This window comes from Neolamprologus brichardi, chromosome 2 (assembly GCF_056152115.1).
Source record: "Neolamprologus brichardi isolate AB-2024 chromosome 2, ASM5615211v1, whole genome shotgun sequence".
Taxonomy (NCBI): domain Eukaryota; kingdom Metazoa; phylum Chordata; class Actinopteri; order Cichliformes; family Cichlidae; genus Neolamprologus; species Neolamprologus brichardi.
The window spans coordinates 17723140-17736809 of NC_142105.1; the positions used below are offsets into that span (position 1 = coordinate 17723140).

Here is a 13670-nt window from a genome sequence, read left to right on the forward strand (position 1 = left end):
TTCCTTGTTAACAAAGCTGTAATTAGTTTGTAGACTCAAGGCCTTGGTTCTCACCCTGCAACAGTTTTGTCCTTGCGCGTCCTCACAGTGGCACCGTCGATTGTTCACAGATGAGGTGAGCTTCACCTTGGATCACTGCTCAGAGGGCGCTTACGTTTGTCCTGCAGACATTTGATTTGTAATCAGGTTAAGCTGCCGTTTCAGCTTAAACCCTGTTGAGTGTGACCCTTCACATCAAAGCCCAGTGAACACAATTTGAAGCCAATGGTGCAATCACTGAAAATATTTACATAGATTAGATTTGATTAACCAGTGTAAATGCAAAAAAAATTCAGTTTGTGCTACTTAGTTTTTTCTCTTTTTTCAGAGAAATTCAAATGAGGTTATAATGAAATATTTAAAGTTAAGTGTGGCGGCTAAAAGCTTTGTGCCATCTTGCACACTCTGAATATTTTAGTTCCCACCTCCTCAAAACCTCAGAACATCTTAATTAAAGTGTGTGTGTGTGTGTGTGTGTGTGTGTGTGTGTCTGTGTGTGTGTCTGTGTGTGTGTCTGTGTGTGTGTGTGTCCTGAACAGGATCAGGCAGGCAGACAGTGGAGTGTCGATGTGTCAGTGAGGCCTCTGGACTCCGTGGCGGAGCAGGTAACAATCCTTCACTTCATATTTGTTTTGCCTGTTTACCTGTCACTCACATACGAGTGACAGCAGGTGAATTTTCTCTTGAAATATTCCAAATGTGAGCCGATCCTTCATGTGGTCGATGAAAGCAAACAGCGTGGGAGTGTCCAGACTGCACCTCGGGTCTCTTTTTCTCTTGCTTTCTTTCACCGTCTCTGTATTTTCTTATGAATGTGTTGCATGTTGTTAGATGTGTTATAAACCTGGATTCTCTTTTATTTTTAACACTTCATGAACAGCATCAGTGTAAACTGTTAACTTCTCTTATTTCTTATAGTTACAGCTTCTTTTTTTTCTTGTAGCCTGACAGTAAAATTGAAACTATTCAAAGACTTTTGTATTTATACTTGTATTTGTTTAAATCTTTCTTAAGTAGAAATTTTCTGACATGTGAGGTGAGAAAAAATGTGTTGCTGACAAGAGAATAAGGTTTAACCCAAAGACTGAAATGCAGACAGAGAGACAGTAGCTGGCTGTTGTTTGTGTCTCGGGTGGATGGAAGATGAAAAGATGTGCGAGTGAAGGCAGATGAAGAGTCACAGAGGTGAAGCAGGGGACAGTGGTGGTAATTGATCGTCTGCGTTTCATCTTTGAAGTGAAGTTTACGGAGGGTGACAGACCTGTTTGTTCTGGTGAAGTTTATTATTTAAAGTTGTCAGTCAGAGATTAGAGGTTTGTAATTTTCAGTGTGAGACTATTGCAGAAATTCAGAGAAGTCTCTGAGAAATCACTGACTTACACTTTACTGTACCGATAGCATCAGTTCTCAGTTTAAAGCCAAACCTTATCACAGCTTGGCATCTCTTTTTGTTTTAAAAGGCTTTCCTCTCCATCTCTCTCTCCGCTGATCCCAGCACGCCTCCCATCCTCAGTTGGGTCCTCCTTCCATCCATCCCTCTGCTCACAGCATGGGACCTCTTTCACTTCCAGCAGCTCTCTTTTAACTTGTCTTGGGATGATACTATCTAACCTCAGTAGATGTTTCAACATAAAAATTTGCAAAACATGGTTATATTTCTAATGCTCATGCTCTTCATCTCCTTCTTTAGTTCTAAAGCCGCACATCTCAGTATTGTTATGATTTTGTGGTGTGATTAGACTTCTTCTTAATTTGTACTCCACCACCTGCACTGACTGTTAAATGGTAAATGGCCTGTATTTGTATAGCGCTTTTACTAGTCCCCCTTAGGGACCCCAAAGCGCTTTACACACCCAGTCATCCACCCATTCACACACACATTCACACACTGGTGGAGGCAGCTACAGTTGTAGCCACAGCTGCCCTGGGGCAGACTGACAGAATAATTACATTGTACATGATCTTTTCTGATGTGAGAAGTACACATGTATTGTGTGTTTGAGTCGATCATTTTTCCTTCTTCAACAGTTCAGTCTGGTTTGGTGTTCGGTGACTTTTTAGACTCTACAAACAGAATAACAGACCTTACCATGACACTGAGTCAGGAAAGACTGCGTTTCGAGTGATCGTGAAGGTGAGATGGTTAGGTTGGCGAGGCAAGAGTGGACAAACTGTGCTTGTTGGCAGGCAGATAGAAACGCAGACTGATGGTGGAGGCAGAGTGAGAGCAGGCAGGTGATGGCTGCTTTTGTGCTGCAGGAGGGTGGAGGCTGAGCTGGGCACACGAGAGAAGTGAAGAGCTGACAGTCAACTGAGTATAAGAGAGACTAGAAGCACTAAGGTGACTAAAGTGGGCAGCTACTAAGTTAAGTGAATTGCAGTTTTGAGCCCCAAATGTTCATCTGAGTGAAGAAATCTGATTATTTATTTATTATTTTATTTTATTTAGAAAGAGGGTCAATACATACAGTGGGGCAAAAAAGTATTTAGTCAGCCACCGATTGTGCAAGTTCCCCCACTTAAAATGATGACAGAGGTCAGTAATTTGCACCAGAGGTACACTTCAACTGTGAGAGACAGAATGTGAAAAAAAAAATCCATGAATTCACATGGTAGGATTTGTAAAGAATTTATTCGTAAATCAGGGTGGAAAATAAGTATTTGGTCAATAACAAAAATACAACTCAATACTTTGTAACATAACCTTTGTTGGCAATAACAGAGGTCAAACGTTTACTATAGGTCTTTACCAGGTTTGCACACACAGTAGCTGGTATTTTGGCCCATTCCTCCATGCAGATCTTCTCAAGAGCAGTGATGTTTTGGGGCTGTCGCCGAGCAACACGGACTTTCAACTCCCGCCACAGATTTTCTATGGGGTTGAGGTCTGGACACTGGCTAGGCCACTCCAGGACTTTCAAATGCTTCTTACGGAGCCACTCCTTTGTTGCCCGGGCGGTGTGTTTTGGATCATTGTCATGTTGGAAGACCCAGCCTCGTTTCATCTTCAAAGTTCTCACTGATGGAAGGAGGTTTTGGCTCAAAATGTCACGATACTTGGCCCCATTCATTCTGTCCTTAACACGGATCAGTCGTCCTGTCCCCTTGGCAGAAAAACAGCCCCATAGCATGATGTTTCCACCCCCATGCTTCACAGTAGGTATGGTGTTCTTGGGAATGCTGTATCATCCATGTGCTCTCTGGCAAACTTCAGACGGGCCTGGACATGCACTGGCTTCAGCAGCGGAACACGTCTGGCACTGCGGGATTTGATTCCCTGCCGTTGTAGTGTGTTACTGATGGTGACCTTTGTTACTTTGGTCCCAGCTCTCTGCAGGTCATTCACCAGGTCCCCCCGTGTGGTTCTGGGATCTTTGCTCACCGTTCTCATGATCATTTTGACCCCACGGGATGAGATCTTGCGTGGAGCCCCAGATCGAGGGAGATTATCAGTGGTCTTGTATGTCTTCCATTTTCTGATGATTGCTCCCACAGTTGATTTTTTCACACCAAGCTGCTTGCCTATTGTAGATTCACTCTTCCCAGTCTGGTGCAGGTCTACAATTCTTTTCCTGGTGTCCTTCAAAAGCTCTTTGGTCTTGGCCATGGCGGAGTTTGGAGTCTGACTGGTTGAGGCTGTGGACAGGTGTCTTTTATACAGATGATGAGGTCAAACAGGTGCCATTCATACAGATAACGAGTGGGGGACAGAAAAGCTTCTTACAGAAGACGTTACAGGTCTGTGAGAGCCAGGGATTTTCCTTGTTTGAGGTGACCAAATACTTATTTTCCACCCTGATTTACGAATAAATTCTTTACAAATCCTACCATGTGAATTCATGGATTTTTTTTTCACATTCTGTCTCTCACAGTTAATGTGTACCTCTGGTGCAAATTACTGACCTCTGTCATCATTTTAAGTGGGGGAACTTGCACAATCGGTGGCTGACTAAATACTTGGGGCTAATTTCCATCTGCAGACCCTCTGACAGGTTGGTGTTAAACACAAGTTAGTAAAAACATACAGAGACAATATTTACAGATCATGTGATGTCATGGGACAAAAACAGTGATCACATTATATTAGAACAAACAATGACAAGAAGAGTAGACAACAGAGGACAATATAGATTTCAATAACGGAAACACATCAATTATATTGCACAAACTCCAGTATTGCACATGCGCTGACTGTCCTGATACAGACCCTGTGCACGAGAAAATGCTAACTTCCTGTTTTAAGACCAGATGTAGGGTTGTACATTTCCGGTAGCTTTACTTTGAGGTCAATCGCTACTGTAAAGATGGATTCCTAAATTATGCCCAAAATCGCGTAAAGTTACAAAGAGCAGAGGTGGGAACGCTCACCACTGCCAAATCACCAAATCAAATGATCAATTTTGACGTTTGAAGAGTGCAGATCGATTGGTTGTTTACATCACTCAACACAGCAGAAATGCATTACTGCATGCAGAAGACACATCGTCCACATCTCTGTATAGTGACAGTTCTTATGATTGAAACTGGGAAATGTTCAGCATTCAAACTACAGGTGAACATTAGTCAAAGGTTTCCCCGTTATGTCGATATGCACAGGGCAGCAGCAGAGTATGGCAGTCTGTCTGAGTTTTACTCATTTCCATCACTGTAACAGAACACATGGATTTCCTCTGTTGTCTGTTTTGGTTCCATTTTCTCTGTTCAGATGTTTATCTTGATTGAGGTTTATGTTTTAGCTGGAAGAAAAACAAGCTCTGGTTTGAGATTATATATAGATCTGAAATTAGTGATAGTGATTCTGTATTTTGTCTCCATCTCACATTGTTGGACAGCAGACAGTGTGTTTGTAATGTTTCTGTGTGTAGGCCTTGTGTTCAGGTGCAGTTTAGTTAAACAGGATTAGGAAACTATGCTGTGCATTCTGACTGCGGCTTCCATGTTGTTTCCTCATTCTCAAGAAAACTGCATTAAAGTGATTTAAAGCTGTTTTTCCCTCGATGGCAGCAAATACCTGAGCTGCTGTAGTTGTTGTCTTAAACACAGACTGGACGTCGTTGTTAAATTGTTCTCACAAATCCTGAAGCGATTTTTTTTTTAACCTACTTACTTTCCCCGTGTTTCTGTTCTCTAATAAACCACTATAACAGTTCATGCTTTAATATGTCATATTTATTGTCATGTGACTAATGTGACTCTGGGCAAATCAGACCAAAAAGCAGAGCGTGCAGTTTTAACAGATCTGATACTGTGTGCTGAAGGCTGATCTGCTTTAAATATTGCCAGGATACATAAATTCATCCATGTTTTTGTAAAAAAAAATATCATTTTAATTCATGTTCCAGACAATATAAAATTCCTGTTGGATGTGTTTAAGAAATGAATACATTTATAGTTAAATACTGATGTGCAGACGACACCATTGGCTGATTTATTTACAGCTTCATTCCTGTCACTGCGTTTGCGGTTTAATGAATGTTTCCCCTGTTTGTTGCTTTACCAGTTTGTGTTGTTGAAACTAGCTTAATAGGCCAGTGTGTGTTATATTTCTGTGCTATATCTGTGGGCTGAGCCTGGGAGTGTCCTTTTCATTGGGGATGCACAGCTAACATTTAACACAAATGACCTTTGTTACCCTCATAGTCTGCATATAGTTATATACTGTATTTGATACAGATGTACAGAGTTAGTTGTACATGAGTTGGAGTGGACCAAACCATGTAGCACTGGTTAGTTAGCAATGTGCATGGACAAATTTGGTGCCATATAAAATGGGATGTCAGCACTAGATTGCTAAAATAAAGCTTAAAACTCAATTCTGTTAGCAAAGAAAATCATTAGCCACGTCTTTAGTGTTTTTCTACTACAATTGATTGCTAAGCATGACCATTTAAATCGACGACTTAAAAGTGACCGTTGTACAGTTAAAACACTTATTTTAAGTGTGCTTATTAAGCCATTAGGCCATTTAAAAAACCATTCTATCAAAAAAAGGGTTATTCCACATAAACTATATGTACATTTAGCTGAAGTCCATTTGTCCCGCCATAATTGACATTTGAGTAAAATCACATTTTCATGTTCATGGGGCATCTGCCACTTAAATCACTTTAACACTACTACTAGTAGTTAAATGAGCAAAGATGGTGGGAAACGTTTCAGTTTGTCTTTGTTCATGTGATTGTGTTACATTTGAATCTTCTGAGTAGCTTTGTGAACTGTTTGGGTGTTACTTTGTAACACAGTATACACGCCGTTCAAGAAGGACACTTCCAGGCTTGGTCAGTTTGTATTTCTGCTTGCTGTTTGCTACATAGAGAGCAGTGGCTCCAAACCAGCTGCTTCAGCGTAAGGCCCAGCATTCGCAGTCTCGGCTTCAGCCGCAAGCCAAGTCCCAGCCCCTGGCCCAGCATCAGCAGCCCTCAGCGGGCAGGAGATCCCACCGCACCCTGCCCAAGGACCAAACCCAACTCCTGTCCCTGCAACACGACCACAGACACAGGGAGAAAGAGCAGCAGAGGAAAAGAGAAATGCCTGTGGCATCACCCCACAAGCTAACAGCTAATAGCGGGAACACAGCTGCTGCTGCCGCCGCCGCCTCTCCCAGGCGCTCTCCAGTCAGTCAGAGCTCAGCGGTAAACCCTGCCCCCATCAGCCTGCTAGCATCTTCATTTCTTCTACACCACAGGTGTCGAACTCCAGGCCTCGAGGGCCGGTGTCCTGCAGGTTTTGGATGTGTCCTTGACCCAGCACAGCTGATTCAAATGGCTAAATGACCTCCTCAACATGTCTTGTAGTTCTCCAGAGGCCTGGTAATGAACTACTCATTTGATTCAAGTGTGTTCACCCAGGGCGTTATCTAAAACCTGCAGGACACCGGCCCTCGAGGCCTGGACTTTGACACCCCTGTTCTACACCCTACCTGGTCTTTTTGTACTTTCTCTTCTTGCTCACCGGTGCGAATATCATGCACTTTTTTTATTTGTTGTCAAAGTGCAAACATTTCATTTTTGCAACGCTGTGATGATTTAATCAGCTTTGGCTTTTTTGCTTTTCATGTAAATGCATGATGACAGATGAAAGACTGTCTGTGGGGGGTGGAGGCTGAGGGTGCATGTGGTTTCTGGCCTCTATTCATATCATCGAAGCTAAACCACACAAGGAACATGAACATGACCCACTGGTGTTATTCACAGAAATATGTTGAAACAGTCACATGATTGTGGTGATTGAAAAACATTTGTTTCTGCTCCTGATGTTATATTAGACACTCTCCAAACCACAAAATGAATTTCTGAACATGTGAAAATATTTAAGCCTGAGCGCCTCAAAAGGAGAACAGGTTGAAACGCAGTCAGGGCTTCACAGAGTCCACCTTTAGGACTTTAATGTCAGGGAAGCAGAGCTGTGTCACAAATATAATATGCTTTTTGTTATTTTTCAAAGCTATACTGTACAATAGTTTATATTAAACATTAGGGCAGCTCAGCTGAGTCTTCAGACTAGTCTAAATGCACAGTTTCATGGCAGCTTTGTTTAGATTTCCTTTATTTTAGCCTTTGGTTCTGTGTAATAAGAGACTATCCATAATATGCTCTTCTCAGAAACACATCTCAGCCTGCCATCTCCTCTTTAAATGTTTTGCTTGTGAGGGGCAGCGAATCACAGGAAAGTTTTATTAAAATAGGGTTGGCTTAAAGGGAAAGCTGTATATGTTAAACCAAGACGCAGGTATAAGATAGATGAGGATTATTTTGAACCAAGAATCTGACAAGATGACTCTAGAGTCCAAGAATGAAAAGATGGTGCAAAGATCAGCATAAAAAGTTGCCTTTGAGGTTTTATATTTTCATATGTTGTTACATGCTTGTTGAGAGATTAAAGGCACATTATTACATAAACTAGACCCCCCGATAGTTATGTGAACAATTTCAGTGTATAAACTGTTAAAGAAAATAAACTTTGAAGTAAATTAAGACTATTTTTTCAACCACGACACTTAAGAATCGGTTTAATTTGACTTCTTTTACTTAATTTAATAACTTCTTCCTGCACAGGCTGTTTTTGTCTCTTTAGTCACTTCTCATTAGAAACATTTTCACAGTCTCAGAAATGGCATCTTTCAAAATGTCATACACCTCGACAATAAAATTCAAAACCTTCATTCCAACCTTCATTCTAACCTCATTTAGATTAGCTCCTAACCAGACGACTGTGTCCGTTTGTTTATGTCTATTTAAAAACAGACATAAACAAACTTAATGGTTTGTTTTATATTTTAGATGGACTTCCACGAATCAAACTTAGCCAAATTGCTTTTAGCTGCTGGTCTTCCTGGCCAGATGCACTCGAGGCTGGGCTCCGGAAGCAGCTCTAGTCCTTGTACCCCAGCCATGCAGAGAGCGCACTTCGTCCAGGTATACAACAGATGTGTCACATAGCTCATGCATGCAATTATGCAATTCTAACACTTTGGGTAAGGCTACAGTCCCACTAGAGAAAACAATGAATGGAGACCGCTGTGTGACCAAAATTATTGCAGTTAACTTTGAGAGGATCACTTCAACGATGGGGACCAAGTCTGGGGACCACTCAGGCAGTTGCTGTCTTCAAACTTTGGCGCATTAAGTTAGTGATGAAATGGCAACAAGGCAGTCGGTCTGCTTTCAGTTTTGAGTAGGAAAGGGCATTAGTGCAGTTAATTAAGTCTGTTCCCATCAGACTTGTATTGTTGTATCTGAACCAGGGTGGACTCACACAGCCAACGATGCACAATCTGCAGATCAAACGTGACCGTCTTAGACTGGGCCAGATCTAAACGTGGCAAATGTACCAACAAGCAGACATAGCTCGTTCATTTCTTTAATCACCTGCATTTTATTAAGAGCAGTGCAAGTTTGCTCATCAAAAATGAGGGCATGAATAATGCGTGCAGGGTTTCTGTTTTTCTCTCTGAAACGTGGCATTTAGAATAAATGTTTATAAGGGTGAACTCTTCTGTTACACGTTGCTGTAACAGAATGTGTGTGTGGTCCTGAGAAGAGAGACTCGGGTGGAGCAAAGTTACAAACTATTCCTCCATGAAACCTCGAATCTGTGTCCAGCAGCTTAATGAAGATGCTGTTATTGTGCTGTGTGCGTAAATGCTTGCATCTATGTTTTTCTGCAGTACGTGAAACTGAGCTTTGCATCAGGGCCTTGCTCTCTGAAGAAATGTTATGTGCGTAGTTTGTTGGCTTTGCTACTGATGGTGCAGCTGTGATGAGCTGATAGAGAGGAACAGGAACACTCCTGAGTGATAAGATCAACCCTAACTTGACTGTCATTCATTGCGTCATTCACAGAACCTGCGGATCATGATGCTGTAAAACATGATACAGAGCCAAAGAATTTAACGTATATAATAACTTACAGATGGAAGTTTTAAATACAGCGTTTTGTGCTGTTGCATTTGGACATTATTTCTTATTAAATATGGCATAGCCGGTCAAATATCAAAGTCCAATTAATAGCTGGATTTTAAGAAAGAAGAACCTAAGAAATAAATATTGCTGCTCCTCTGTGTGTGTGCGCACTGCTGAGAAACAACAGGGAGATTGTGTACCGATTTAGTAACGTGAATAAAAGCCTGAAACATTGGAAGCTGCTCTGCTCACTGGAAAGAAGGAAACGACATGGACTGGATCTGGATTCGCCGTCTCCTCACTTTGACACTTCAGTTCTGCTCCGTTTCAATAAAATCAGTCTTATTGCAGAGGAGGAATATGTGGAGCAACAGGACAAAGCCAAAGTTTTGGCACTGCACACAGTTTTGACACATACAGCCGTGACAATTACGCACTCTTTCTGATCGCAACTCTAATTCCAAATAAATGAGCATTCCTAGCAGCAACTATCGTGCATGTTGAATGAAGATATGCTTTTCACTGTTAAATTTCAGCAGTGTTCAGGAAATAACCTGCTACAAACCTTTGTAACTTGGGTTTTGATGGTGCAGATAAGTTGCACTAGTTGCAACATGTTGACAATCTGTCTACATTTATAAATGACATAGCAATTAATCGCAACCCTTTGCCAACCTACTAGAAAGTGACTGCCCTCAGTCCAAGTCAGACCAAGATTTGTTGCCTTATGTTGAAAAGTGGTCAACCAGAGGTTGAGGCTGCTGCACGCTCGTGCCACAACTACTTGCAATTAGCCCCAGACAGCAAAAACAAAATCACCATCCAACTATTCATTCTCCTTGTCGGGGTGCTGGAGCCTATCCCAGCTTCCAGGAGGCGAGATGTGGGGTACACCCCAAACAGGTCCCCAGAATGTCACGGGGCCTATTTACTCACAAACCTCTGGTGTTTCTTGGTCCCTCGGAGGTTGCCATCCTGTTTTTACTCCAGTGTGACTGAAGCCTAATATACTCATTTCGTATAAATGCTAAATGCTCTCACAAGGTACTATTTAATAACTTTTTACATTTTTTTTTCCCAGAATGAAAATCTTCGCTCAAGTCGGGATGCCCCACACAGCAGCTCTATGTCAGACATGGCCATCTCCCCTTTGTCCCTGTTTTCCCCCATGTCCCCAACTGACAGTGTCTTCTGGGACTCTGTGGAGACTCCACCCAAAGTGAGTATCATCTGTTTTTAGTTTCCAGCACCTTACTGGGTCATGGTGCAGATTTGATGATTGGCGTGAACGAGACATAAATTCAAGTGATGCATTTTGTTCTTCTGGCTCCCACCAAAAGAGGAAGTCTTTGTTATGTCCTGCATCACATGAGCACAGGATAGAGAGAGAGAGAGTGTGTGTGTGTGTGTGTGGCATCTTGTATTCTGATCAGTTGCCCAGCTAAGGAAGTGGTGCATTGAGCACGAGGTTGTTATGCTGCTGGCGTGTTTGTCGTCAGTCTTTTGTGTGTGCAGCAGATAGGAGGGGAGGAAGGGACTGTGTTTTACCTCGAGGTGTGTTGTGAAATGCCCCCAACTAAAATCATCTTTCTCACATTTACCTCGTCTCACCTGCTAATATCGTGGCTCTCCCTGCTAAGTGATGTACAGAGAAGTACAGAGTCGGTGTATTTACCAACAGAACACCATATGGGGTTGATGAAACAACTTATAAGTACTACAGAGACAGCAGGGGGGTGCAGTAAAGCTGTCTATTTGCTGTGTTATGTTGTTGATCTAACAGGAGGCCATATGGTGCTTATAGAGAGAGCAGCTAATAAGTCAGTACACTTTCTTGCTGTGTGGTGACTTAAACAAAGGAGTGGCTGTGAAAACACCGGGTTAAACAACACTACAGTGTGAGTTATGAGGCAGACATTAATGACTTTTCATGCTGCCTGAATTCACATAACTTACCACCTGAATAGTATTATGATTAAACTTAGAGGGCATTTTTATAAATCCCTACTAAAGTTTTAGAAATGCTCTTAAAAAATGTTTTAAAAGCCTTAAATTTGACGTGTCTAGCACAGTAGTTGACGGGAAGCGATAGATACTGGTGCAGCTCGGTGTCTCTGTGGGTGTCTGCGCTTGTGCAGATGCAGGATGTGGGCAACTCGTGAGAAGGACGATAGGTATTTCCACAGCTCTCTTCCTGCATTCCTGGGTGTGTCTTCCTCTCTGTGACTTTGTCACTTGACCCAAGAGATGAGAGGTTAAAAGGCTGCCAGCTGCTTGACTGAAAAATACACACACACTCACACACAAAGATCTGAAAAGAGAAATTGCTCCGAGTCAGATAATATTTCCACACTCTATGATTTGGACGTGGCTTTGATGTGTTAAGAGGGGCAACATTGAAATGTTATGAAATAGCAAAGCCAAATGGTCTCATTAGTTTCTTAGTAATAAATGTCTCCCTGAGGGTTATTAAAGATTTTATTGCACTCTGCTCTGCAGCCTTTCAGGCATTGTAAATGTAAAGGTTTCATAACCACATAAACCTTTTTTAGAATTAGCTCTAACACACTTTGACTCGACAGAATATTTAGTTTGAAAACAAAAAGTGAAATAATCAGGCGGGAGCTTTGTGTCCACGTGGTTTTATTAAATCTATTTTGCTTTGATCTTTCAGGTCCCAGAGCGCACCACCTCAAAGTATTACTGCAGGGAACCGATGATAGGACACAAGAGGGCCGCCTCAAGGTAGAGCACTAATACATGATGTCCATACAAGAACCAGCGCTTGGTTCACCAAGTCGGTGCCAAACGTGGCTGCTAATGCAAGAGGGCTAACACGCGTAGGCTACACTGAGCTAGGTTCTGTTCATAATGTTAGCAGGTTGTCATTACAGTTCAGTCTGTACCAACACAACGAGTCTGGTGTGTGTGCAAAATTAGATTTGTCTGAGGCATTTTTTTTTTTTTGGATCAATTTTTGTATTAAAGTGTGTAATGTGATTGCCATTAGTAGAGACCATCACATTTCTGGGTTTGACAGAGCAGAAGTGTGTTTAAATGTTACAGGTTGCTCATTTTTCACACGTAACAATATCAAAAACTCTGCAAGTGTTACTTGCAGTGACAAACCCACTAATAACTTTTAGCAGCACTTTAGTTTCCTCTTGCTTGAAGCGCACTTAAGTGCCGTTTTTTGTTTTACAGAAACCCACTGCACACCACATCTGAAGTATTAGACAATAGCAACTAGCTGGTGACCGAATAGGAGCGTGCAGCATCTAAATTACTAAACTTTACCCCAGCAGAGAGCAAAAAAAGATCAAATACAAAAACAAAGAGGGAAACTTACATGATCTTACATGATGACTGTTGGTTTAACAACCATGTTACTCATTGTTTGTGGTGCAAGCAGCCATAAACCTCACCTGGGTTCTTCTTCTGCTGAGAAATGAACTCTTGAAGCAGTCAGTAGACACAGTGTTTGTTTTTTAAAATGCACACGCCAATGCACGGGAATCAAACTCGATAATTAATGAGTTTTAATGCAGTTTCCAGAATCACAGTGAGAATAATTAGCTTCAGATGCAAAGCGTTGTTCAGCACCTCATTTGTCTACCAGCTCTTCACATTATTTTACTGGTGTATATATCATATTTAGTATAAAATATTATTTGATATGAAGTTAAACATTTTATTTTAGTTGTAGTAAACTCTAGTAAACTGTCTTTTAAGCTGGCGAGTCATTTTTCTTTTAATGCCTCATTAGAATAAAACGTCCCTTTACCACAGTGTTGATGGGCCTGATTTATTGTTGGCGTTTGTGTGGCGCTCTAAGTCAGCATGTCGGCATCCACCTCGGGAGAACAGCAGATCAGATTCATTTAGCCTGGATGATTATTTTTGATGAGATGAAAATAATGGTGGGAAAACTGTGTCACTGCAGTGACGGCGTGAAGGACGTTCTCAGATCAGGACAGAGAGTATAGTGTTGATCACAATTCAGCTCACTTCCTGTCTTTAACTGTCTTTAACGCTGCGTCTGTAATGCTGTCTATGTGTCTCTCTCGCCATCTAGTGGCAGTCCAGTGTCTGCAGCAGATAAGAGTGGGAGGTGTGCGTCCCATGGAGGCTCCTCTTTAAGCAGCAATCATCCAGGTGTGTGACGCCTAAACACAGCTCACCTCACTAAACTCAGTCCTGTGCTGTTGGAGTAACAGAGCACAGTGTCCT

The 13670-nt window shown here is 41.8% G+C and overlaps 1 protein-coding gene across 4 annotated transcripts in view; it reads left to right on the top strand.

Moving 5' to 3' along the window:
• The window catches only part of si:zfos-2326c3.2 (mitogen-activated protein kinase kinase kinase kinase 4), a 63621-nt gene that overhangs the window by 32337 nt on the left and 17614 nt on the right, over positions 1–13670 (top strand). For 3 of the 4 annotated variants that reach the window (XM_035912222.2, XM_006781883.2, XM_006781882.2), the window contains exons 15-20: positions 579–644; positions 6354–6671; positions 8319–8453; positions 10522–10659; positions 12115–12185; positions 13516–13595. In XM_035912222.2, coding sequence (XP_035768115.1) covers positions 579–644; positions 6354–6671; positions 8319–8453; positions 10522–10659; positions 12115–12185; positions 13516–13595 — 808 coding nt within the window. The remainder of the gene's footprint in view (positions 1–578; positions 645–6353; positions 6672–8318; positions 8454–10521; positions 10660–12114; positions 12186–13515; positions 13596–13670) is intronic. The other variant, XM_035912230.2, reaches the window with a different exon arrangement.